Source organism: Ictidomys tridecemlineatus, chromosome 4 (assembly GCF_052094955.1).
Source record: "Ictidomys tridecemlineatus isolate mIctTri1 chromosome 4, mIctTri1.hap1, whole genome shotgun sequence".
Classification (NCBI taxonomy): Eukaryota; Metazoa; Chordata; class Mammalia; order Rodentia; family Sciuridae; genus Ictidomys; species Ictidomys tridecemlineatus.
The window spans coordinates 61111605-61138539 of NC_135480.1; the positions used below are offsets into that span (position 1 = coordinate 61111605).

The 26935-nt window shown below is 54.8% G+C and overlaps 1 protein-coding gene across 3 annotated transcripts in view; it reads right to left on the reverse strand.

Annotated features, from left to right (window-relative positions):
* Pde2a (phosphodiesterase 2A) overlaps positions 1–26935 on the reverse strand; it is an 88321-nt gene continuing 61386 nt past the window's right edge. For all 3 annotated transcript variants that reach the window (XM_021725064.3, XM_040284901.2, XM_078046631.1), the window contains 28 exons: positions 24345–24433; positions 18344–18453; positions 17457–17512; positions 12527–12586; positions 11819–11972; positions 11514–11566; positions 11224–11298; positions 11096–11137; positions 10521–10589; positions 10287–10417; positions 9412–9523; positions 8922–8961; positions 8748–8811; positions 8169–8241; positions 7865–8042; positions 7616–7728; positions 6876–6953; positions 5838–5960; positions 5266–5336; positions 4928–5050; positions 4483–4570; positions 4204–4251; positions 2957–3031; positions 2717–2816; positions 2333–2445; positions 1941–1979; positions 1718–1824; positions 1–1405 (listed from right to left, as the gene is read on the reverse strand). In XM_021725064.3, the coding sequence (XP_021580739.2) occupies positions 1195–1405; positions 1718–1824; positions 1941–1979; positions 2333–2445; positions 2717–2816; positions 2957–3031; positions 4204–4251; positions 4483–4570; positions 4928–5050; positions 5266–5336; positions 5838–5960; positions 6876–6953; positions 7616–7728; positions 7865–8042; positions 8169–8241; positions 8748–8811; positions 8922–8961; positions 9412–9523; positions 10287–10417; positions 10521–10589; positions 11096–11137; positions 11224–11298; positions 11514–11566; positions 11819–11972; positions 12527–12586; positions 17457–17512; positions 18344–18453; positions 24345–24433 (2595 nt within the window). In that variant the 3' untranslated portion in view covers positions 1–1194. The remainder of the gene's footprint in view (positions 1406–1717; positions 1825–1940; positions 1980–2332; positions 2446–2716; positions 2817–2956; positions 3032–4203; positions 4252–4482; positions 4571–4927; positions 5051–5265; positions 5337–5837; positions 5961–6875; positions 6954–7615; positions 7729–7864; positions 8043–8168; positions 8242–8747; positions 8812–8921; positions 8962–9411; positions 9524–10286; positions 10418–10520; positions 10590–11095; positions 11138–11223; positions 11299–11513; positions 11567–11818; positions 11973–12526; positions 12587–17456; positions 17513–18343; positions 18454–24344; positions 24434–26935) is intronic.

A 26935-nucleotide genomic window follows, 5' to 3' on the forward strand; every position in this document is an offset into this window, starting at 1 on the left:
TTGGTAGAAAGAAATAGATTTATTTTCATGTACAAAGCGGTCAGCCCACGGGACCACATACAACAGGTGCACAGAGTCCTAGAAAAACACGTCTCTCTAAAGGCAACTCAGAGTAGGTAAGGCAGGTGGCCCCTCCCCGCCCCCACACACAGAACAAAACAGAAGAGCGAAACCAGTGGGCCAGGCTGAAGCAAGAGGCCTGGCCCTGGGGGGACCCCAAGTCCTGGGGCACAGGTGGATATGGCCTTGAAGAGGAGAGAAACCCTGCCAGAGTGAAGCCAGGTCCCTCTCTGGCTGCAGGAAAGGGAGAAGGACTCAGGCCAAGGGGTGTACTTAGGAGACACTGAGGAACTCAGGGGACACTGAGGAACTCAGGGCCCTAGGGTAGCAGAGGCATTTCACACCCTCTGTTGGGCTCCTTGGCGCTGTGGAGACTTTTATCTAAACAGGATCTTGGAGAACAGATTGTCTTACTCTCTGTTTTGCCCAGATAGGAAAAGGAACTTGCCCAGGGTCACACAGCCAGCAGAAAGCATTGCTGACACATCTGTCCTGTCTCCCAGCAGGGGATCCTTCTGCCCATTCATTGTTCCTATCTGCTTTCTGCCTAAGTCCCCTCCCCAGAACACTGAGCTGCCCCTCTGGCAGCTTCCTCCTGGAGTCCCTGTACCCCTCAAGTACAGGGGTGGTCCTCAGAGGCACCTTTACCCCGGGTTGATTTCCATTTCTGCCCACAGCAGAGCTAGTGATTGCTTCCCCTGCTCATGGAGAAGTCCCACCTTCCCTTCCATAGGAGCCTGGAGACCCCAATGGGGTGGGGGCCCCCAGGGGAGAAGGACACAGATCTGATGAGGCAAGAAAGGGGCACAGAAGGAACCATCCAGACTGTTCAGAGAAAGAGTGGCTTGGGGAGAACTCGCCAGGGTACGGTCAGAGGAGCAGAGCAGGGCCCACTGCTCACTGGTCACCCCTGTGCTCCTGGAGGACAAATCACAAAGTCTTGGCAAGGCTGGAAGTGTTGCTTTCACTCTAAAGATGAGAAAGCCGAGGCCCAGGAAAGTCCACACATGCCCAGGGTGACATGGCACATCCTGGTCTAGAATCCAGGACCCATGGCTCTAGTTCCCAGTGCATCAGGCCAGACTGGTGGAGGGTGGTGGGAAAAGAGCCGGGCAGGAAGGGTCCCGGAGGGGATCACTCAGCATCGAGGCTGCAGCAGCCATTGACGGGGGCCCTAGTGCCGTCCACCTCGGGCACCTCGTATTCCTCATCCAAGAAGTCCAGCGAGTTGTTGCTTGGGAGGCCACGGATGGTGAACTTGTGGGACACCTTGGTCCAATGTTCACGGTTGGAGGCCACCCGCTCATACAGCTCTGCCGCCTTGGGGAACAAGTCCTGTAAAAGTCTGCGGGAGTTGGAGACGGAGCAGGGTTAGAGGTTAAAACTCAGCATAGACAGCAAGAAAAATGAAGAGTCGCACCACAGGCGGAATTTCTGCAGGGGTCTGAGCTATAGGATTAGCACAGGAAAGCATGGTCTCCCACAGCTGGGGGCCAAGGATGAAATGAAGGGCCCATTGAGGCAGGAGGCAGCTGGGTACCAGCTGGAATTGGTCAAGGACAAACTCAGCACCATGTCTACTGTTTCACCCACAGCTGGCCCCACTCTGCACCACCCTCTCCAGGGAGTCCCCAGCCATCCCTGTGAGCTCACTCACTTGTAGATGGGCATTGCAATGTGCTCCATGAAGCTGATCTGCAGCTCGGGGATGTAGGCCTTCTCCCGGTCCATCATCTCCATTGGCCGGTTGCCCATGGCTTTCTCCTGCAGGCAGCAAGACATCAGGCCTGCCCGTCTTGTTCCTCCATCAGGGACCAGAGTCAGGCTAGCCCAATGCCACCCCAGCCTAGGCCAGAAGTGCTCCCCCAACCTGAACATACCAAGTCTCCCTGGGAGAAGAATTCTTTGTAGATCAGCTCCTGGAAGACAATGCTCTTGTTACCTGCTGTGGATGGGATCCATCCCCCCAAGCCCATGCTCCAAGAGCAAAGTAAAGCCAAGTGATCCAGTCCCACTGAGGGCCTGACATTACCAGCCCAAGCCTGGCAGTGAGATGGTCCTAGAAGAGGTGGATGCTGGGTTCTGGTCCACCTTTCACCAGTCACTGACTTGCTGTGCAACCCCCGAGTCTCCTCACCCATCACCTGAGTAGTCTAGGTTTCTGTCTCCCCCAAATCTAGCCAGGCTGGGCTCAGCACAGAGAGGCTGCAGAGGGGTCACAGAGCTGAGCAGAATGTGCAGCCTATACCTTTGCAGACAGGGGATCACTTACTGCGATCTTTCTGGTGGTCTTCCAGCCCTTAGTCTGGTCAGAGAGGTCACAGGAGGTCATCAGGAGGCAGAGGAGAAGTCTGTGGTGCTGCTTGTTGGTTCGGTCATAGCCCACTGTTGGGGGACCATGGGTTTAAGGAGAGGAGGAGCAGCCTCCTTGTACCCTCTGAGAACAAGGCTCCCACCCCAAAGCTAGCCAGGGAATTGGGCCTTCCCATTGGGAGTCAAGGGGCCAGTGCTGGATCTTTTGGGAGAGGCCATGTTGCCAGGGAAGGGCCAATGCTGAAAGGGAATGTGTCTGAGCCCTGGGGATGCTCCCCAAGCAGTTCCCCACACTGATCACCCATCCCTCCCTGGCTGGGAGCCTAGGGCTAATGGCAGGCACCTTCGGCCATCTTCTGAAGGTCCTTGAAGATGCGGAGGTGGTGGGCCAGGTCCGTGGCCAAGATGATATCTCGCATCAGGTCCAGCATGCGCTGGTAGTCCTGGGATGGGTCAAGGGAGGAGCTTCATGGCCTCCCGCTGGACACAACCCACCATTCACCCCTGAGGAGTACCCACAGCTCCTTCTTCTGTCTGGGCCAGTTGCTGGACCCACCCCTACTCACTGCTCCCCGCCCATCACCTTCCGGGAGAAGTGGTCAAAGATGTTGCAGCCGTGGGTATTAAGGATGGCGATGGCCTGAGCAAAGTGATGCCTCTGGGGGAAGAAAAGAGAGGGACTGCTGGGGCAAAGGGGCTCCCCATATCCTGACCCCAAAAGAGGCAGTCAAACCCCACAGGGCTCTGGGCCTTTAAGCCTAGCAGAGCAGGTAGAAAGGGGACTCAGGAGTTCTGCTTCCCTTTCTGAGCTGTTCCAACCCTCTGGGTGACCCAGGGCAAGTCCTTGTCCAGCTCCACGCCACAGACACCTCAGCTGTCACATGGAGAGACCCAGTAAAGTAAACTTGAAAGGCATCACAGGTTGGAAAAATTTTGAAAGGTTTCCTTGAAGTCTTAGACACTAATTCATGCAGAAAACATTTGTTTGCTGACAAGGAAAGGCGAGACAAGGAGGCGAGAGCAAGGCCCTGTCTCCAGATGCTGAAAGGCTGTCACTCGGAGGAGGAGCTGGCTGAGGCCAGGGGACAGAGGGCACAACCAGGGCTGCTGCCAGGTCTCCTGGGAGAAGGCGAGCACCACATGCATTTCTGGGGGTGTGAAAACAGGGGCAGCCTCTGGAAGGGTGTTGTGGGAGGAAGCCTAGGGCAAGGTGACCTTGGAGATTTGGCTCCCACCTGAGCCAAGACAAGTGCAGAAAACTCAGACATGTCTCAGACCTGGTCCTGATCCAAAGATCCTCCAAGTGAGGGTGGGGACCCAACAATCAAAGGCAAGGCTGAGCCACTGTAATTCCAGTAGATTAAGAGTTCAAAGCCAGCCTCAGAAACTTAGCGAGGCCCTAAGCAATTCAGTGAGACCCTTTTCTAAATAAATGCAAAACAGGGCTGGGGCTGGGGCCCAGTGGTTAAGCAGCCCTGGGTTCAATCTCCAGTACAAAAAAAAAAAAAAAGACAAAGCTGAGAAGGCTGAGTTGGACAGGGGCCCGAGGTTGACCCACACAGCCAAAGGGACACACCCTACACCCAGTAGTCACTTTGCAAACCTGGCTCAGGCAGTTCCTACAGCCCCACTCTCAAACCCATCTGCACCCACAAACCCCCCAATCCAGTTAGGAAAATGAGCCAGATTTGCCCTGGGAGTGGTGGCAGCTCCCACAGTCTGTTTAGAGAGCCTGGTGTGGGAACAGGAGGTGCTGGGTCACAGTCTAACTTTGCAAGTCACTGGCCTTATGGGGATTAGCAAGAGAGGGTCAGGGCAGAATGACAATACCTCCATGACAGAGCCCTCGGAGCTGTAGAGCGCAGCCAGCACAGATTTCTGGAAAAGCCCAGGAAAACTCCAGTCACTCCTCACATTCAGATCCAAGCATCTTCCACAGTGGAGACTCAGCAGCCTCTGCTCCTACCCACTGCCCCGCTCCTGCCTCTCTGAGAGCCCTGGGCAACCCCAGAAGGCCTCTCCAGGCTCTAAAACTGCTCCCCGTCTCATGCCCCCACCTCTCCTCCCAGACATCAGGGAGGGCTCCTGCTTGGGGAGGGCAGGTCTCACCGAGGCCACCTGGAAGGAGTTATTAGTGCCTCTGTGGTCCAGGTCATGACACATGCAGGAAATAAACAAGGCAAAGATCTCGATGTCCCTGGTTAGGAGCCAGAAAGAAGAAAGGTCACCCACAGCTCCCTCTCTGAGCCCCCCAGAAGAGAGACAGCTGGGAAGTGTCCAGCAGCCACCCAAACAGGCAGTTGGGACACCCCAGTCTCCTTCTTGGAAAGAAGCACTGGTTTGGAGTGTGGCAAACCCAGGTGGGGATCAGGCCCACTAGTCCCTAATCCTGAGCCAGTCCCTCCTGGAGACGGGGGCTATGCAACCTTCCTCCCCGGGCTGAGAAGACTCCATGAGTGTGCAGGTACAGGACCTGCCTCATAGGAGGTGCCTCCCTCTCCCAGGGGAGGGAACCTCAGCTGCTGCCAGATGTGGGGGAGGTGCAGCCACTCACTCGAGGTAGTTAGTGAGCTCCAAGTTCTTGTAGAGCAGGTAGCAGAAGTGGGAGACAGAAAAGGCGTGCATCCAGTTGTGGTAGGGGGGATCCCGGTAGCCCTTCTTCACCATCAAACAGAACCTGGGAGAGGACAGGAGGCAGCAGAGGGGTCTCAGCTTCCCCTCCTCCAGGAAGCCCTTTGGGCTCTGCCTTCCTTTATTCATGATCCAAATTGCATCTCATTCATGCATTCTCCCCAACCCTACAAGACTAGGCCTCCTGCAGTTGTACTCAGAGAAACCCAGAGAGGTGAGAGTGAGGCTGTCTGCACCCAGGGGAGGGCTAGGGGCACACACCGGGCCAGTGTCGGGCAGTCAATTTTGTAGTTATTGATGAAATTCATGTCCTGCAGCATACTCAGGATGGCCTGGAGGAAATGGATGAGAAGGATGAGAGGAACTGTCAGTATCATGATGGGGCTCCTGCTTCAGACATTTTTGAAGTCCCAGCTCAAAATTTGGGAGTCTTATAACTTTAAATCTAAATTAAAGGATCATAAGATTGTTGAACCAAGCATTCTCATGTCTGTGAACTTTTAGACATCTAAGGGCCCTAGCACTAAGAACTCTTGGAACCAAGCTCACCTAAAATCTTAGAAAAATGGGGCAGGGGCTGCAAATCCTAAAGCCACAAGCTCAAGTATCAGTGGTCCTGGAGCTGTTCTTGGTGATCATCCAGTCCAGCCCCTGGGCCCTGGACAGCTCCACAGCCCCATAATGACAGACCACATGCCCACTCCATCTCTAAAGGAGCCTCCATAGCCTTCCTTGATGACCCTGTCTTATGGGAAATTCTTACGCACATCTAACTTAAATCTCTGACTGTATGTCCTTCCACTTCCCAGTCAAGCAGGGGAGGGCCAGCTCACCATGGAAGTGTCATCCTCTGGTAGAGAGCGAGGGGTATAGGTAAAATTGGCAAAGTTGGAGTCAATGGCAGCCACAGGCTGGATGCCGTCATGGAGAAGTTTGGTATATTCATCATCAGAGACCTAGAAGAAGCCAGCCAGAGAATTAGACAATGGCTTCCTCCCTGTCCAGTGTCCTCACTCAAATTCCCATGGCAGGTGGGGGATCCTTCACACAGAATGCAACCCAGTTGAGCCCCTACCCTATGAACTATGAATGGGTAGATCTCCACCCTCCTCACCCAGCCCTACAACCCACCTCCCTGCTGGTGACCACCTTTTACCTATGCAGATATCCTATCCTCCACAAAGACAGGGAGACACCCCTTTGTGACCTCAACTCATGGTGGCTTTTCATAGACACTAACTAACCTAGCAGTCCTTCTCTTGGGAGACCTTCCTAGAGTCTAACTTCAATTCTTCATATGACAGTTTTTAGCCTATTCACAAAGTCTGGGACCCTTTAGTTTGGACACAGATGAGAAGAAATGTCCAAATGAACAATGATGATCACATACTGTGAACTAAGGCTTAAAATAGCTATTCTGACACAGGACCTGTGAATGGGCTAGAACATCAGCAGTTAGGGTTTCCCAGGACTGTGTAACTCTCATACCCAGGGAAGTGGTGGGGAAAAGCCCTGAGTGGGTTTCCCAGCTTTCACTAATTCCCAAGATGGGACTTACTCCCTGGACTTGGGAAATACTTGATTTAATCAAGTTCTTCCCTGGGTAGAATACTGCCTGCAGGCTACTTGCAGCCTTGGTGCTGAACTGACAAACAGCTTAGAGGAGAGGTCTGTAAGTAAGGGTTGGGGAAGCTGTCCCTGAGCAGAGCAGGAGGCCAGGTGTTGCTTTGGGTCTGTCTTCTCTACCCTAGGAGATCAATCAGTCAGAAAGCCCAGCCCTGACCTGGGCTGTTGAAGATTCTGAAAGGCAGGGAAGGAGGGTACAAGAGCAGATGGCCCTGAAAAGGACAGAAACGCCACACAAGCCTCACCTTCATGTGGTACATCATCATCTCATTGGCCAGGTGGCTGCGATACTGAGCCTCATTCACTTTTTTGTATAGGAGAGACTGAGGGGAGAGAGAGAAAGACAGGACTCAAACAAGACAACTGTGAAATCCTTGAAACACCCAAAAGGGGTACAGAGGGATCAGACAGAAGCCCACTGGGACCCCAGTCTGAGCCTTTGGGCTCCAACCAGAGTACAGGCCCCACCTCTAACTTATGTCCAGAGCTCCCGAAACCACCTCCCCAGTCCTCTTCACATTTGAGGCACTTTGCACCCCTCCAGGGCTTGGCCCAGACTCCTGTGATGAATACCAAGGCCCATGGAAGGAAGAGCAGCAAGGAGGGGACTCCTGCCAGGGATCTGGGGTTGAATTCTCAGGTCAGAACTTCCAACAAGCTGGACAATGAGACCCAATATTGGTCAGAAAGAGGTTGACCAGGGGTTTGGGTTGAGGTCATTGCTTCTGAAGGACAGGGGTAGATTTTCAGCAACCAGGGTTTTTCATGATACCCGGAGGCTAAGTGGACAGGGCAAGAAATAGTATCCCCAATTGGAAACTAAGCCCAGAGCACTGAAGGCTGCGTGGCACCTCAGCAGCATCCCAGGATCTAAGTCCCATCCCAGGAAATGAACCTTCTAGACCCAGTAGGGAGAGAGGGTGGAGGAAGTAAAATGGGGAGGGGGATGTCCCTCATCAGCCCCGCCCCCGTCCCTCCCCCTCACATGGGCGATGCTGATGCCGCAGTAGATGGAGAAGGCAGTGGCCAGGTCCTCGTCGAACTTGCTGAACCAGGGCCCATTGATCTTGTTTACCAGCTCGGCCACACCGATAACCTCTGGGGAAGGGAGAAGGGCTAGGAACCACAGCGGAGGGGCCGGGCAGGGACCTGCCCTCCCGAGCCCCGCCCACCCCGCTCAGGCCCCTCCCGACTGCACCGCCCCAGCCCCGCCCCCGCTGCCCCGAGGCTGCACCCTGGTTCTCGTTCTTGATGGGGAAGCAAAGGATGTTGCGCGTGCGGAAGCCGGTGCTGTCGTCCACGCCGCGGTAGAAAAGCGGGTGGGCGTACGCGTCTGGGATGTTCAGGATCTGGCCGGTGGTGGCCACGTGGCCCGCGATGCCCTGATCGGCAGGGATGCGGATCTCGTATGTCTGCCACAGCAAGGAAGGAGCAGAAAGGATTGTCAGTGGCCTATCCACCGAGGGCCCCCTGAGGATTCACGGATACCCCCTCACACATACACCCCCACCGCTGCCCAGGACCACATAATCCCTCACCTCATCATCCACGACGCCCCCATCAAACACTTTGGCCACCAGCTCATTCTGATCCAGCAGGAACACAGAGCAGCTGTGGGGAGATAAGGTTAGTCCTCAGAGCCCTGACATCCCTCCAGCCACCCCCCCACCCCGACTTCTTATGATTTGAGTGGAGACCAGATTTCTGAGAACTAGTAGGAATGGCCTGGAGTGAGACCCCTTCAGGTCTGGCTGGCTCCTGGCATTTGTCTACTCGAAAGAGCAACTACTATGTGCAGTGCACTGTGATAAGAGCTGGGCACAGCAAGCAAAGCTAGCCCTGGCTCTGCTGTCAGTGGAGTTTACCTTCCAGTAGGGAGACAAGTACAAAATAAAGGATCAGTCAAAATGCAGTGGGGGGACAGGGGATATAGCTCAGGTGGTAGAGTGCTTTCTTTGCATGCACAAAGCCCTGGGTTCAATCCCCGGCAACACACACACACACACAGTGGAGTCCCACAGGAAGGCAGAGAGGTGAAGAAGGGGGAAAGGAAAGGAGGCAATGAGGACTGAGGCCCAGAACCTTCTCCCTCCAGCCCTCTAGGAAGATCCACTCACATCTCTGCATTGCTGAGGTTTCTGGCCTCTGTGATGATCTCCTGGAGCAGAACAGAGACATCATCTGGGGGAGGGAGAAGAACGGCACAGTGTTGACACCAGGTTGTAGTACTGAGGCCAAGCCTTCCCACCCCTCCTAACCAGACAGCCTCACATGGAGGACACTGCACTCACCCAGGTGAGTGAAGAGGTTCTTTGCCACTTGAAGAAGAGCCTGGAATGGAGAAAATGGAAATAATAGCCGATTGAGGACCCTCTATCCAGTTCCCCACTTCAAAATTCCCAGGGGCTTCCCATTCCTTGTTTTGTGCTCTCTGGACAAGCTACAATATGACAATATCTAATATGTCATTTGGCTAATAAATAAAGAAGTGAGGAAATAGCCCCAGAGAAAGTGGGAAGATATCTCTTGTCTAACTGCCCACATTGAACACTAGAGGGCGATCAGTGCCTGTGGGCCGTGTTGCTTGGGCTGGGCCTGAGGAAACTACTGACCTCTCTTCTTAAGAGGCCGCCAGGTTACTAGGTTACCTAGCTGCTGCAGGGCAAGGCAGCCATTGGTCCAGGAAGGCATGGATACCTCCTTAGGATTGGCTCTCTCGTCCTGAGAGCTGGGTGAGCTGGGTGAACTCGTCCCGGGAGGGGCTCAAGGCAGGCCGCTCACCTGGCACTCACACTTGAGCTTCTGCTCCTTCTGGAAGGCCAGGGTACTGGTGAGCACTGTGCCTGTGTAGTGGAAGCAGTGCTGGATCACATGCTCATCCTGGTCTGTGAACCTGGAGGGAGGGGCTGGGGTCACTGAAGAGGGAAGGGAAAGCAAGCTTCTCTCCCCAATTCTCCGTACTTCTGTGCCCCCAGAAACCCATAGAGGCAGCCACCAGCCAACCATATATCTCCTCTGCTGGGGCTGCTCCACTGCCTGCCTGCCACCTTAGACTGAAAGCTCCCTGAGGGGAAGGTTGTACTTCTCAGACTAAAGTGTGGTTTTATTCTCATGCTATTGTTTTGTTTTTGTTTGAAGCAGGGACTCCCTGTGTTTTCCTGGCTGGCCTTGAAATCCTGGGCTCAAGCTATCTTCCTGCCTCAGCCTCCCCGATAGCTGGGACAACAGGTGCCCCGATGACACCCACAAGGCTACTGCTTTTTAAAACCAGAGCTGTAAATCCCTCCTCTGATTGGGGATTTACCGGGACCAAGGCCAAGTCTCCTCCCTCAGACTAGAGGCTTGCCCTTGTTGGGTTGTCCTCCTGCTCTTGCCCAAGTGCCTCTCCAAAAAGGGAGGGGAAATCAGACTGGATATTAACATGGCTTTAACCAAGTCAAAAAGGTGATGGAGAGTCTGGGATTACCTGTGCCTCAGCCAGCAACAGCTACAAGGGTCTAGAAGCCCCTAATAGTCTAGCACTGACAAACTGTTCAGCCCAGCACTGCTTAGATAGCATACTCTCTGTGTAGTCCCCTTCCCAAGCTGTTATCCTAGTAGAGCCCTGCCCCACCTCAGCTCCAGCTCCTGATTCACATCATCCCACCCAGACTCACAAGTCTCCTCCAAGCTTGTTGAAGGCACAGGCCAAGGCCACCACCTGGTCAGTGGCCCTGCTGATGACAGGGACACAGAGCATGGCCTGCAGCTCACAGCCCAACATGCTTTGCAGCTGTTGCACATCCTCCTGCAAAGGAGAGGAGAGAGGGAGTAAGTCAGGGCAGGTTCTGGGGGCTAGGCAGGGAGTCCTCCCTTTTTCCCCTCCCCTGGCTTAGCAGGCCATGGCTTACAGAGGTGAGGTCCTTCAGCTGGATGGACTTCTTGTGTTCCACAACCTGGCCCAGGCGACCCATTGTCAACTGGAGAGTGAGGAGAGGTTGTCAGGGGTCAGCTCTCCCCAGGTCAGGGGATCTCAACCCATCCCCAGTTTCAATGAGTCAGTCCAAATAGTGTATGGAGTTAAATATTGAGGAGCAGAGAGCTAGGGGGAGGTCTGGAAGAATCATCTATAGAAGACTCTAGGGTCTTCCCAAATTAGGGGGGCGATAAGCAGACTCCAAGAATTTTCATTGATCTCGACAGATTCATATCTAAAAATACTCCAACAGAGTATTTTAGAACTGAGCTGGTCCTCATGTAAGCCTTCCTGTATATGATAAGAGAGTTCTAGTGGAGCCTGATCATAACATATCGAGATGCCTTGTAATTTTAAGCAGATCCCAAGATCCAGATTAATTTCACCAGATTCCAAGAGATTATAGAGGACCTCAATTCCTCAGGCAGAACCCCCTTCCCCCCTGCAACTGCCTAGCAGGTCTTAGCAGTCCCTGCAGGCTCCAACACAGGGGACCCAGACGGGACTCACGGGAAAGCTGATCTCTTCCCCCAGCACTTTATCTCCGATGACCTGAGAAATCGAGTAGTGAGGTGAGGACCAGTTAGTGGAGAGGCAAACCCAGGTCCCTCGCTCTGCCAATGGACCTGGGCCCTCACCTTGCAGGAAAGCTGCAGATTGTCCTCAGACACGAGCAGAAGGCAGCAGCGGGATGCCTGGGTCTCCTGTTGAAGCTGAAAGGGTGACGGACAGAGTGAAGGGTTGACAGCGAATGGTTGGTATGAAGTCACCCCACCCCACCCTCTCGCCTCTTGGAGGCTCTTCAGGTTTGTGGAGGAAAGGGAGGGGCGGAACAAGCAATACCAACTGAGATGGAGAGTTTTGGGGGACGTTGGTCCCTGCAGGGAGCCAGGACCATGAGGAGAGTGGGAGGACCTCAGGGACTCACGTATTGGAGGACTTTGAGCTGCAGGGAAGTGGCATCCAGGTCGTAGAGTTCCCCTGCAAGGACAGGGCGCGGGTCAGGGAGGGCCCCGATTCTCCTAGGTGGCCGGGTCCAGGTCCCTTCCGCATCGCCAAGTCCAGGACTACGCAAGGCTCCGCCTCCGCCCCTGACCCCGACCCCACCCGACCACCCAGCCCACAGGCATCCCTTCCAACTTCTGGCGGGGCCGCCCAACTCCTCTCAGGCCCCTCCCACCCCTCCAATTCTACCTGCCCCGCCCTCCCGACCTGCCCAGGATGGACCCTCACCGCAGAGCTGCAGGATCTTTCGGTCGTGGTCGGTGTACTCTATCCCGCCCTTCGGGTCTTCCGCTGCGACCGCTGGGGGGTTCTGGACAGCTGCAGGGGCCGCGCCGAGCCCGCGTTGCTGCAGGGCCTGCACCCTCCTGAGGGCCACCAGGGTCTGGGGCGGACCGAGTGGTCAGCGCGCCACTGGCCCCACCCTCGCCCCGCCCAGCCCAAACAGCTCCGCCCTCAGCATGCCACGCTACCCGGGGTTCCCACTGCCCCGGAGCGTCCCTCCGTGGATAAACAAATAGGGTGTGTCTCCATCGCTAGCCCTCGGATTCTTTCAAGATAGGCCAAGGGAGGATTTCTCTGTCTCTAGCACCGGCGGGGACTCTTAAGGCTTTGTTAAAGTCACAAAATCCTAAAATCTCCTGCTGAAAAGAGCCTCAGTTTCACTATGTAATTAGTCCTGCCTAAGTTATGTACAGGTATTTGACATCTCATCATTACCCTAGGTAGGTTAGTGCTATCTTTATCCGCATTTTCAGATGTGAAACTGAAGCCTAGAGAGGTTAAGTGACATGGTCAAGGTCCCAAAGCTCAAAGGGGATGGAGCTAGAACTTGAACCCAGTTCTGTCCGGTTCCTTTGCCAGGTCATCTCCCCACCAGCTGTAATAAGAATCTTCAGCAGCCCCCATCCTCCCACAGCCCTACCCGCCAGGACTCACATGCTTTTCCACGGCCTGCAGGTTCCACTCCTCACTGTCACTCAGCTGGCCGCAGTGCACCTGGAGGGATGGAAGAGAATTCCCTGTGACTTCTCCCAGACTGTCTCTGCCAGAGTGCCCGCATCATGCCCAGCACTCCCTGGGCCCCATCAACACATACACACTCCAGTCGTGGGCCTCTGTGTAAGCCCATTTTTTCTGACCATGCAGATAACTTTTAGAAAATCCCCTCCTGCTGGAAGCCTTTTAGGGCAGATTCAAAGAGTGGAACTTTTCTGGTTTTATCCCATGACTTTCCATCAGCACTGTCCCATCACAAGGAAAATCACAGTCCCACCGACAGCACAGACCATGCGTACAGTGTCAGGGAGGTGAACTTTAAACCCTGTCTTCCACTCATGGGATCCTTCAGGCCCTGATTATAGAATTAGTGGTATTAGCCTCAGCCTCCCAGCTCCATTCTTTCTGAGTTCCAGTTGGCGCCACCCCTCAGTCTGGAGTAAAGGAAGGAGTTCAACATGACACATCTGCTGGGTGAGGGGAGGGTGGATGAATGGATTGATGAAGTGCTGTGCCTCACTTGTGATTCTCACCACTGTGTGATACAAGCTTCAGATGACCCAAGGCCCAAAAAGGTTTAGAGATTTGCCCAAGTCCACAAAGCAGAAAGTGGCAGAGTTAGGACAGCCTTGCCCTACAGCTTCTTGCCTACACCTTCCCTCCCCAGATCCCCTCTCACCAACCCCCTACTCCTTTTATCCTGTCCCTCTCCAAGTTCCCTATGCTAGTCACCAGGGCTCCCCTTAGCCATCTTTCGAACTCTATGGAGTCCCTTCCTCCAGCCCGTCTGGGTGCTAGAAGAGGAAAATGGAATGGTGGCAGTCCTGCCAGTAATGCTCCCCACCTGCCTCACTAGTTTCCTGCCGCCTTGAAGAGGTTCACCTCCTGTGGGGCTCCCTGCAGGGCCTGTACTGGGGAGTCCTCCTCCATCCTCCCTCCCCAGCCTCAGCAGCCCCTGCCTGCCTCTTCTGTGGGTCCCCTGCCAGGAGCAGATGGAAAAGCCTGAGGAAGTGGGCAGCCTGGGAGGATGCACTTAAGGGAAGGTGTGGAGCCCATACCTGAAGAAGAAAGAGAGGGCAGACAACCTGGCTCAGGGGGAGGATGTCTGGGAGGCTCCCTGTATTGACAATGAAGCAGAGACACAGAGGATGCTGCAGGCAGGAAGCTGTCCTGGTAGTCTGGTTGGTGTGTGGGAAATGAGGACCTGGGCAGGGCGAGAGTCCACATAGCCATATCGGGAAAGGCTTCCAGGGCCAAGCTAAGAAATTGGGCTTTAGCCTGGGGGCCATAGTCAATGGAGTGGAAGGTGAATTAGGAGAGGCAAGACTGGAGGCAGGAAGACCTCAAAGAGACCTGGGTGGCCAAGGATGGTGTCAAAGTTTAAGCTATGGATGACACCTCCCCCTATGGCTCCCACAGGACAGAGGGTTGAAAGAAAGAAAGTGAGGCCAGGATTCAGTTGCATGTGGTTTATATAAATATGCTGGCATTTTACTGTTTTGCATGGAGGAGGGCATCCTTCCCTTTCCTTCCACCTGGACCTGGGCCCATCTCTTGAGAAAAGGGAAGGTTGGCACTTCTCTAGGCTGTGGGGGCAAACAATTCCTGGACTGCCCAAACTGCCTGGTCCCAGAGGCAGAGCTTGGAGACTGAAAGACTGGGGAAGGGATCATGGAGCCCCCTCCCTGCCAACCCCAGCACACACCCCTGGGATGCCTCATTCCACCCCAACCAGTCTGTGCACAAACACACATATGTTCTCTGATGAAGAACCTCAGCGCCCCACACACACACACACACTCATACTTCCCATGGAAGTGTGCGCACGTGCACACATACACACACACACAGTGCAGTCACAGACACATCCTCACACCCACGCTTAGTGTCTATATCACCTGCATGTGCATATTCACACCAAAACACAAGAAACTTGAGTTCATACACCCAAGAGCCATGCACACTCTTCTAATGCCCCACCTCCACACAAATACAATCACCCCAACGCACACGTGGCCTTTTGTTGCAATTGCCATTGCTACTCAGGGAGGGAGTCTGGGCCCCAGGGGAACACTCAGTAGTGGGCACTGGGGCTGTAGAAATGGTTTAAAGCCCAGAGCAGCAACTAGCTCCCCACCCTCACCAAGCCCCACAAACACCCCATCCCCATGCAAGGAGCTGGTGTGGCAGGCACAGCTGGGGAAAGAGCGAGCACAAATCAAGCATCAAATGCCAGAGACCAAGGGCCGCCCACTCCTCAAAGGGACTTATTATCCAGAACTGAAGAACAAGTCGGAGACTTTCCTACACAAAGAATCTGCAATCAAGGCGCCTTGAGCTGTGAGCTGCCAGGGCCAGAGCTGAGCCCCCAGCCCTGCACCTGGGCAGCATGTTCCGCAGCAAGCACTCTGCTAACTCTGTCTCCCAGCACTCCTTGCAAGGCTTCCTGGTTTCCTCACTAGGATTTGCATCATTTGCAATTCTATCCTTATTTTGTTCACTTGTTTCATGCCCTCCAGACTTTATGGTTTATGAAAGCAGAGCTGTCTGGTCACATCTGTTCCTGGAGCCTAGCACAGTGCTTAGCACCTAGTGGGTACTCCAGAAATAGTTCTTCAATGGATGGATGGGTGAATGAATGGATAGATGGGTGGATGGGTGGATGGGTAGATGAATGGGTGGGTGGATGGGTAGATGGATAAATGGGTGAACTGATGACTACAAAGAGCAGAGGCCTACAGAGAGGATTGGGGATTGTCGAGAAAGTAGAGCTTGTGACCCAGCCTTCCCAAAGATCTGCCCTGCAGTATCCCTCTATCTTCTGCACCCTCTGCTCTCATATCTCTTGGGGAGGGGGGCGTCCTAGGGAAGTGTATTTCTACCTGAGTGGGAAGGTGCAGACTTGGAGGAGGGGCAGAAGGCAAATAATCCAAATAACATTTAAGAACACTTCTCTGCCCAGGGTATTTGAGGAGATAAGAGAATGGTTATGGGAAATTTCTGGAAGCCAAAACCCTGGGCAGCATGTTCCTCAACACCCTACATGTCTACCTCTCCACACTCTTCTCCCAACACCCCACACGGCGCCCCCTGCCTTTGCTTATGGGGTTCCCTCTATCTGGAAAACCCTTTCCCTTCTCTGTCTGTAAAACTCCTATCCATGCCCCAAAGCACCTCTCAGCTCTCTCCTCACTGTAAGATCCCCCAGGCTGCTCCAGCCTCTGCTACCAGAACACCTGCTGGTAGTGATCTGTGGTGGCTCAAGGGTATCCTTGCCTTTCCCCAAATTGAAATTTCCTAGAAGGCAGATACATTTGTTCCAGCACCCAGCCTGGGATGTGGCCCAGAGCAGAGTTCTTCTGGGTGAGTTCGATTTAAGTGATGTGATCTCAACACCCTCCTAGACAGTCAGACAGACAGACAGACACACACACACACACACACACACACACACACACACACACACACACACCTTTCCTCACTCTAGAAGCCCAAGGCCTGGACTCCTGGGCTAACCATAGTTAGGATGTCTTCCCCTTGCCAAAGTCTGCATCCCTTTCCTGTCCTCATGGCCTCAACCCAGACTCCACTGAGGGTCTGTGAGGCTTCTCAGGAGCCTGGTACCCCAGACCCTCAATAGAGAAGGAGGTGGACCAGGTGGCCACTCCCCACCCCACACCTCTGCACTACCCCTAGCCCTGGTCCTCTCCACACCCACCAGCTCTGGGACACACAAGCGCGACGGAGATGGGGAGGCATCCCACTGAGAACTCTGCCAACAGCGGATCCAGTCCCTGCAGGAACAGAAGCTGGAGGTGGGAGCAGATTGCAGAAGAAGCCAAGGAGGGGCCTGGTCTCCCTCGGTTGGGCAGATGGGGCGAGGAGAGCAGGCCAAGTCCTCCTCCCCTGCTCCCCTGGAGGCTGCCCCCCACTCCCACTACACTCTCCTCCCCCAGCAGCTTGGGAAAGGTCAGAAGCCTCAGAACCTTTAATTCCATTTTAATGAGCTCGGGAGGAGTCCCCCAGGCACACTAAGGCAGGCTGATTTATCTGCCCAGGTGGCAGCCACTTCGGGGGAAGCAGACCTCCAGTGATGGCAATTTGGGGGCTAACCCTCCTTCCCTGGGACAGGGACAAGGATTTTGAACCCCCAACTTCACAGGGAAGAAAAGGCTGGACAAGAGACAGAATCTTCTCTGCAAGGCACCTTCACCACCCTCCCAACCACCCAGTGAGCCAGAGCCTGGGGTTCTCCTCCACAAGGGGCAGCAGAAGGCAGAGGGGAGCCCTGACCAGGTCCCCTGCCCAGCTCTGCCCTGCAGTGCACCCCTCACACCTTCCACTTCCCACAGAGTACCCTTCCCCATCTCCCTTGATGGCCCCTGCAGGAGGTCCCCTTGCTGCCTTGGCTGGGGCCTGGCTGGGGTCCCCACCCCATGGGTCTCCTCAAGAGCCCCGGTTCCAGCCACCCCCTATCACTGACTGAGTTTCCCAGCGTCTGCTGCTCAGCTTCTCATGTCCACCGGTCCTTCCTCAGTGTCTGTCAGTCGTGTCCCATCTCACTGTGTTCTGCCCTGTTGGACACCGTCCCAAATACACCACGAGGATCCCAAAGAAGAAACAAGCCAGGGTTGTGCCCGGGTTGGGCTTTTGCAACTCCGTGGGGGCTGAGAGCACAGGTGGGGATTGAGCCCAGACCTACTTCTGCCCATCCAAGGTGGGGCACACCGCTGGGCGTGGGGGATGCCCCCAGACCCCCTCAGACCCCACCTCCCCTCTCTGCCCCAGTTTGCGGCTCTCATCACACACACAGCCCCCACCCACTGCCCCCTGCCCCATCCACACTACCCCCGCCTGGGTGGGCTCTTACCAAGAACATGGCTGCCACAGCCCCGGCCTCCTTGTCCACCAGCGGTATGACCAGCACTGAGGAGGAGAGGGCAATGAGGTGGTCCTGTGGGGCCAGTGAGGCTCAGAGATACTGAGCAGGGACCCAGGGAAGGAGACAAAGACACAGACAGAGAGAGGCCTGGACAGAGACACAGGAAGACCCAGAGGCCCGGTGAGACAGAGAGAGGGCGCCTGAGCCAGTGACAAAAAACAACCACAGCAGTGACCCCTGTGGAGAAGGAAACCCCCTCACTAGAAAAATTTCTGTGATCTTCCCAGCAACCCTGGGAGGGAGGGAGGAAGGTAAGGATGAGCACCCCTATTTTACACGTTGGGAAACTGAGGTCCAGAAAGGGGAAGTGACTTGCCCAAGGTCACACAGCAAGTCAGGTCTCCTGACTCCCAGTCTTGTGCACTTTCCACATCGACACAGAGGACAGAGACCTAGAGAGACTGAGACACGAGGCAGAGAGAGACATGGCGGACAGGGAGCATGGAGAGGAAGAGAAACAGAAACAGAGAAAGTGACAAAGACCATGACAATAACTACAGCCCCATCTGCCAATGGGCACAAGCGGTAACCATGGCCACTGTCCACTGAGCCCTAGTAGGTGCCAGGCCCTTAACATGCGTCATCTCATTTGCTTCTTGCTACGCCCCCTCAAGGTGGGTACCGTTGTCCCCATTTTACAGTTAAGAACTTGAGGCTCGGGGAGGTTAGTAGCACATTAGAGAGAGAATTAGATGGAGGGATTGCTGGAGAAACAGAGCAAGAGAGAGGAGACAGAGGTGAGACGGGCAGAAGACATACATGACCTGGGAGCAGAACCACAGCCCTCCCTACCCTGCCCTGCTCCCCGCCCTTACCTTGGGTGTCAGCAGCCAACGGAGCCACCAGCCTGGCCAAGGGCTTCCCTGGCAGGTCCGAGGGGCCCAGCCCATTGCAGCTCAGCCGCTTCCGGGAGATCACAGCCTCTCTGAAAAGAGGACACAGTGCCACTTTTCAGTCCTGGGATCAAAGCAGAGCAAGACCCAGCCTGGGGACACACAGCAGGGTGGACCCTGCACACCTGTGAGGATCTGTACAGCTTGACCTGCCTTAGGGTGGAATAGAGGAGGACAAAAATGAAACCAGGACCCTTGAGGGTCAAGACCCTGGTCCCAGGTGCAGGGGCAGGCAGCTACAGCCTGGTCTCTGGTGCCTCCTGCTGGTAGATGTGGGAAAAGCATGTGTGTGGAGCGCAGTGTGGAGCCCCAGGCAGTGGGGAGATCAGGGAGGGCACAGGCAGGCTGAGAGCTAGGTTGCCTGGGTCAAACCCCGCCCCTGCTGCTTCTCAACCTTAGGCAAGTGACCTAACTTCTCTGGGCCTCCCTGGGAGAATGGAGGTGGGGGAGAGTATAACCCTCCCCACCACAACCTCGGAAAACAGCTGTAGAGGAAGTTTGGTGCAAAGCATAGGAGCAATACTCCACAGGCAGCCATCATAACTAGAGTTTATTGGGCATTTATTCTGTGCTCTGCACAGTCCAACCAACTCACAGAGATTAGCTCAGAATTATCAACAACTCTATGGGTTAGAGATTACCATCAACTTCATTTTCAGATAGAGAAGCTAAAACACAAAGAGATTAAGTAACGTGCCCAAGATCACACAGCTAATAATTGGAAGCGCCAGGCAGTTGGCACCAGAACTAGGTTGAACCATCCCAAAGACTGATGAGTTGTGACACTTGAGCAGGAGACTAGCATGAGTACCCAGGTGTGATAGTGGAAACTGAGGCAAGGGAGGTCGACTGTGGAAAGAAGGCATTTCTCTCTGCCCTGCCATACATTCCACCCTCCCCCAGGCCTCTGGATTCAATTCAGTGATGAATTGTCCTGGGCTCCTCATCTCTCCTGCTGCCTCCATGTTTTTATAGGAACTGCCTGATCTGGATGGAAGAGAAGCTTAGGGGACTGGTACTCTGGTGTCTGCATTTGGGATCACGAAGGGGAATCCAGTACAGGTCAGATGAGGACTCAAGAGGGGACAGCCTGCAAGTCACCAGATCAGGAGGTCACAGCCTCTGGAGAAACAGAGGCCCAAAGAGGTTGAGCATCTCATTCAATGTCACACAGACTAGTTCCCTCCTGGCCCCTTTGACCAATTCAGAATCTACAAACACCAGTGGTGTCTCCCACCTTCTCACCCCTACATCCAGGAGCTTTGAGTCTGCCCAAGTGCTGGGCTTCGGTTCTGGGCTATCTTTACTACCTGGAACCACCCCAGGAAGGAACAGAGAGCTAGGGCGGCAGAAGGACAATGGACTAAACTGATGAAGGTTGGGACTTCATTAGGACAGGAGTGACCCTCAGCTAAACCCCACCCAGCTACTTGGCCTTTGACACCCTGGTTATCAGGAAGCCACAAGGTGGCGCTAGTCCTATGTTGCTGGTAAGTCCTGCAGCCTCCCAGTGGACCCCTGACTATCACTGCCCACCCATAGACCCAGGGCGGCATCAGCCTCTCCCGGGGACCCCAATGAAAGGATATGTCCCAGCCTTTCTTCTGCACAGAACTTCTTCCTCTGCTCATGTCTTATGAACTCCAACTCTCAATGAGCTCTAGACCCCAGATCCCCAAAGGCTAACTGGAAACCTCCCCTGTATCTCCCTGAGGTCCCCTAAAGGCAACTGAGGCAAGGTATCACGTGGGAGTGGGGCTTTCCCATTACTCAGGTCCCCTGATGGTTCTCCACTCAGGCCCTCCTGGCCTGTCCTCAGCTCCTCCCTTTCTCCTTCTCCAGTCCCCCGCCCCATCTTCCAGGCTGATGCTGGGGCTGGGGGGACTCCACACCCCAGGGCCAGCTGTCCAGCTGAAGACCAACAACTCAGCCCTGGATCCCTGAATGGTCATGGTCTGCCCCTCTAAAGATAAAGACAGATGGGCAGAGTGGAGAGAGGAACAGGCGTGGATTTTATGACTGTTCCGTCCCTTTAACAACTATTTGTTTAATGGAAAAAGAATAGAGGGAAAAGCTCTCCGTTGGTAAGGTCAACAGCCTGGAAAGAGCTAAGTGCCCAGGTCTCCTTCCCCACATCCTTCTCTGATCTTCTTCCAGGGTAAGCCCCTTCTCCTTAAGGAGACCTACCCCCTGCCTGGCCCCTCGATGAGCCCCACCCGCCTGAAGCCCCAGCCCTGAGTGCCCAGGCCCTTTACTGAGCCTGCCTTTGAAGAGCCCTGTGCCCCACTGAGCTCCATCTCATCCACAACACCAACCTCCTCACTGAGCCCCTGTGCTCCCCCTGACCCCCTCCTTCACTGAGCCCCCATCTCTCAGTGAGGTCCCCTCTCCTTACTGAGTCCCCGTCCCCTCATTTAGCCTTCCCTCTCTCACTGAGGATCAACCTCTCTCTGACCTTTCATCTCTCTCTTGAAGACAAATTATGATCCGGGCCCAGACCTGGACCCTTTCTTCCCTCTCTTTTCCCCAAAATGTGAGCATCCAGAGAAGGGAACAGACAAGTCCCTGTGTTTTCCAGATAAACCAGAGGGGCAGATAAACTGTTCAGTGGGAGGAGACCAGGTCCACCCTGAGGGAGATTTCTGGGCCCTTGGGCCCCTAATGGTAATGGCAGCCAGCCTGAGCAGGGGCCCTCTTGGTAACTACAGGGCCTGAGGTCTCCCATGCTCTGTGGCGAGTGATCAGAGGCTTTAGGGTAGCAAACGATGCAATGAAAAGATGAAGGTGGCAGGCTGGAGACTGAAATAGGCTGGAAGATTGGGGTGGGGGCACCCACAAAAGAGAGGTGAAGCCTCCCAGGATTCTCTCCAGCCCTGAGGCCCCTTGCGGCCCCTAAGATTCAGAGCTGGACCAGCCCATGACAACAGAATGTTCAACCTTATCATTTCACAGAAAGGTAAAACAAGGTCCAGAGAGATAGCAGGGGGCTGGGGATGTAGCTCAGTGGTAGAGCACTCGTCTAGCATGCACATGGCCCAGGGTTCCATACTGAGCACTGGAAAAACAAAAAACAGAACAAAACAACAACAAAAAACTAGAGAGTACATGGGGTCATGATTGCGGCCATGTGTCCTGGAACCCAGTTCTCCCGACTCCTAGCTCCTTGTGGACAGATTTCATCTCCAGGAAGGCCACTATGACCAGACCCCCCCTTTTTTTTTTTTTGAAGATTGTATCTTCTTCAGTGCCAGGGAGCTGTGGATCAGGCTTGTGGAAGAGAGCCTCTGGCGGGGCCACTAAAGGAAAATGGAATTGGCTGAGGTGGAGGTGAGACAGGGGAGGATCCTGCAGGGGGAAAGCAGCATCTACAAGCAGGACAGAAGGAAGCCTGGGGGTGGAGTGGGGCATCCCAGAGCCTGCAGGTGGGAGGGGGCAGGACAGGTGGGACAGCGGGGCTCAAGGGCTCCCCTCAGTCACTCCTGCCCAGACCCACCTCCACCCTGCTGTCCCCCACGCCACCCTTAGCTGCTTCTCTGTCCCTTCCTCTAAGGGCCTTATCTGGCTTTATGATCCAGCCTCCATGTCACAGCTGCTGCTGTTTGCCAGCCTCGCCAGCGGTCCTGGGCTTCCTGGAGGAGCACACCCACCCCGCCACCACCCACACCTCCATCTACAGGTGCCTCCACCTCCTGATGGGACCAGAGCCACAGGGGCACCACTGGAGAAAACCTGTATCCAGCCTCACCTGATTCTCAGAAAAAGAGACTGAAGCCAGAAGGAAAGTCGTTTTCTCAAGGTCACTCAAAGTTAATCACTGGAGGAACTTGGGCAACCCGCCATCCCTGAGCTCCTACTGTGTGCTGGGCACTGTGCTAAGCACTGGCCCCCATTAAGGCAACACATAGGTGGAACACAATGAGGCAGGCTGAACCAGAAGCCAAGCGCGTTTGGCTGCCATTCCGGGCTCTTACCTCTTCCACACACACCTACGTCTAAAGCCCTGGTCGTGCTGGTAGTGCCCAAGAGCAGGGCCCAGCCAGCCCTGGGCCTCGCACTCCTGGAGGTGGAGGTGAGCTGAACACCTGACCCTTTATGCTGGACACACAGGGGGGCAGGCACAGCAAAGATTCTGGAAGAGAGCACCAGGCCTAAGCCTGCACCCCCAAACCAAGGTCCTTGCCAATCTGAATGAATGCTGATCTCTGAGTCCCTGGGGTACCCTACCCTCACCCTCTTGCTTCCCCCTTCCCTGGTCCATGGTGGCCTCCTGGAACCTGACCCCTGTCTCCAGAAGGCATTTGCCTCTCAATCTCCAACAAGCTCTGGGCTATTTGCATTTAAGCCTTCATTTTTAATTGCCTTTCTCCCCCGTCCCTTTCCAAAGGCTTGGCTGGGTCTCAGGCGGTTATGGGGAAGATGCTGAATGGCTGCTGGTTCGAAGGACCTGGGGGCACGGCAGAGCTGCCCATTCCCCCAGGGGCAAGCAGCCAGAGGCGGTGCTGCAGGCCAGAAGGGGCAGAGCCAGCCCTCAGGACCATCCCTGCTTCCCTACCCTGTCATCCTGCGTCCCTCCCAGGAAGGCCTTTCCTGACTGCTTGGGGGAAACTTCCTGGAGGAATTAAGCTCTTATTAAACAAAGTTCTTTAGAATTAGAGGTAGGGGGAGCTAGTTGAGAGAAAATAAGAAGACATTATTATATTCCCTCCCCCAGGGGATCAAACCCAGTCCCTTGTGCCCACTAAGCAGACCCTCTACCCCTGAACTGCACCCAAGCCCCTTACAGCGTTTTTTCCTTTAAGATTCCAAAGACTTTCTAGTCATATCCCATCATTTTACAGATGGGACACAGAGGCCAGAGGGGACAGTGGGTGGCTTTGTTCACACAGTGCTTGAAGGGAGAAGTTTCCAGGAGAAGCTAAAAGGGAGTGTCATAGCTACCCACCCCCAAGGACCTCAGGGACAGGACAAGAGGTGGGAAGGCTCTGGCCTATTGGAGAAAAGCCAGCTACTTCTATGGGCTGGGGAGGGGGCAGGGAAAGACCACCATCCTGGGATCCAGGGTTCCAGGTAACAGGAGGGACCTCAGGATTGCGAGTCAGCCTCTCCAGACCAAATGCTGCTCCTGGCCTCTGTGAATGGGGTGCAGAAGCCTCAGGTACTCTCTGAAACCACATGGCACCGGGGAAGAGCCACCTCCTGGGAACACCCCCACCAGTGCCCACTCTGCCCTCAGCTCCCAGCCCAGTGCTCCTGGACCACGGGATGGCCCTAGCTTCCGTTCTCGGGAAACAACATCGAGTCCTCTGGAGCCAGCCTCCTCTGCACCTGCGCTTCTGCCATCAGTACTTCCTCCTCTGACGAGTCTCCTCCTCTTACTGACCACTGCAGACCCCAGGAACAAGGAGACCTCACACCTGGTATGTGGCCTGAAGTATGTCTCCTGCCCCCCTCTATAAAATGAAGAAGCTGAATTCAGTGGGCTCAGAGGTATCAGGGGACTATAGGATACTGAGCCCTGATCCTAAAATCCCTGATTCTGATCCTCTATCATAATGATAATACCAAACAGATAGATAGCCCTCATCATGGATCAAGCTGGTTTAAGTGCTTGACATGTGTTAAATGTGTTGAATACTCCCATCAACCCCTACAAGGACTACAGTTTTCATCATGTAACAGAAAGAAAACTGGGCCCAGAAAGGTTGTATCATTTGCCCAAGATTACTCAGTAAACACAGAACTGGGCTTTGAACCCAGGCAGCAGGGGGGCTCCATATTCTCAAATGCAGGTGACTGTCACCACAGACGCTTCTCATGGCATGATGGGATAGATTCAAACCCACAGACGCCACAGCCTTGGCCTTCTCACTCTGAGCATCCTCAGCAGTGCAAGAGGGCGAAGGGGGTGCAGGGAACGGCTTACCGGACTTTCCCTTCCTGTGGCAGCTCATGCGGAGGGTCCTCACACACCAGCCGAGACTCCCCGTCCAGCAGGTAGGTGTAGACAGTCTCCTAAGACAAAAGGCACTCATGAGCCCCCTGGAGAGGCCCCCAGCAGCCGAGTCCCAGTCTATACACAGGGTCTGTACCTCTCTGGGAGCAGGGTTCTGACATTTTTGTTTGTTTTTACTCTCCAGGTGGTTCTAAGTAACATGCAGCCAGAGTGCAAAAACACCCTTATAAACAGAGTACCTCACCCTCTAGTCTCGGAAGGATCTCTGGGCAGAAAGTGATTGATCCATGAATCTGCCAACTTTTCTAACTTGGATTTTACCCTAAATCCAAGGCACTGAGGAAAGAGTTTGAAAGGTTTGAGTGCAAACCAATCGCCTCCACCCTGGATACTTTCCTGCCTGACTCCAGCCTCAGGTGTTTGGCAAACAACCAGACACACACACACACACACACACACACACACACACACACACACACACACACACACTGTGACTAGAGCCAGGAGACAGCAGAGAGGGCACTGCACCCATCCTCTGTGGGAGGGCTCCTGGAGGAAGAGAGCTTTAGGCTGTAACTGAATGAGACATGGACACATCTGGGGACTGGAGGTGGGAGAGAGAGCCAGTTCGTGGGTCAGGCACCAGGTGTGCAGTAGGTCCAGAGGTCCAGGGGTTTGCTCGGGGTGAGCAGGCCTGAGCTTGAAGGGCCTTAAGAGCACAGCTGGGGGCCAGGCAGGCAGTGAACCTGATGAGCAGATCTGTATTTTGGACAGATCGCTCCCTAGAGTGAGATCAAAGCTCTTGCTCAAAGCTTGTCAAGTCCTCAGCTCTCCAATCCTCCCTCCCCCGCGGGCCCAGAGCAGTACTGGCCTTCGTTGCAGGCCACGTCTTGACAGAAGTCGCTCTCACTGACCCACAGGCAAAACCCCACATTCCCTCTGAGCAGAAACTTGCGACTCTTAAGGGTCCCTGCCCACCCCCCAACTCTGCACAGCCCAACTGTGCAACTCTGTAGTTTTCTCTGTGACAGGCTGGAGGGGGCTCTCCTTCACTGCAGGGATCAGGGAACCTTCAGGAGGAGGTGACAGGGTGCTTGGTATGGAAGGCCCACCCTCAATAGGTGCGGGACCCATCTCAGCAGAAGTAGTGCCTCTGGGACTGGGAGGGGCTGCCCCTAGGCAGCGCCCGTCTCTCAGGCCACAAGAGATGCCCCAGCACCATTTCCAGGTTAAGGGGTGGCAGATGGGAATGACAGAGCCCAATGTGACTGAGAGTGGCAGACACTGGAAAGACCCTGCACCCCCCTTGTCTTCCTGGGATGAGGCTCCAGGGAAGAGTTCAAGAAAAAAGAACTCTGGGAATGCGGCCACCCGCTCTGCTTGTCATTCTCTTCAGCAGCGGCGAGGGGCCAGAGGTATGGGCCCAAACAGGCTGGGAGCCCACGAGGCGCACACAGAGTCGTCCCTCGCAGGGAGAGGGTGGTAATCCTGCGGGTGGAGGGGGACACAGCCTCACTTCACTTCCGGATGTCCGCGTCTCCCACCCCCTCATTCAGCCCTCCGGGTTAAAATTAGCTGAGTGTATTGGAGAGAAGGAGGGAACGGTTTCAGACACATCAGCACCATCTGCGTCGGGGCTGCCTGCCACAATGGGTGCTGATGAGGAAGCCAGGTGCCTGCAGCAATCCTGCCGGGGGTGGAGGGTGACCCCTCCCCATCTCCCCACCCTCCCTGCAGCCGAGGACCTCGCCTGCCTTACCTCCCTATGGGCCTGGAATCAGGCCAGGTCTCCCTAAGTCAGGGCTTCCCTAGCTCTTGACAGGTCTCTTGGGTGGACTGGGGTAGACATTTCTGCTATCCCAGGAACCTCGTTTTCTGGATCACAGCTGTCACCCAGCCCCCAGCTTTAGGACTACAATTAATCCAGTGCAGGGCATCTATGCCCGCACAGCCATCAGGGCACCCAGCCTGTGCAAACCTAGCCAGTTACCTCCTCCTGCTGCACCAAAGGGCTCAAGGGCCTCAGGACCAGCTTGTGGACACTGCCTTGCCAGCTTCCCCTAACCCTTCTTTTCCAGATGTGCCTCTACCCCAGGCCAGATGTTGCCTCAATCCCATTCCCCTCCTGGAGGATTTATTTTTGGGTGCCAACACACCACCCACTTCCTACCAATTTCACGCTCAATAAAGCTCAGTCATTAGCCCTCCTCCTGGGCGCTGAACTTCTAGGAGGTTTGGAGAAGGCAGAGTTGAGGAGAGGGAATGGGGGTGCTGAGGTGCCAAGTCCCATTTGTTCCTGTCATGCTGTGTAACCTTGGGGGAAGTGCCCTCCCTCTCTGGGCCTCCGGTGGTTCATCCATCATGCAGATTCAGGGACAATGGGCTCTGCCGGGGCAAGAAGGTCGCATCCTGATTTGGCTCAACTTCCCAGAACAGAGGCTGCCTTTGGCTGGGGGTGAGAGTAGGGGAGAGGACATTCAAGGCCATTAGGACTCAATTTGGGCATCTCCCTCCAGGAAGTCTTCCATGCTCCTTAGACTGGATCAGACCCCCCACTCAGG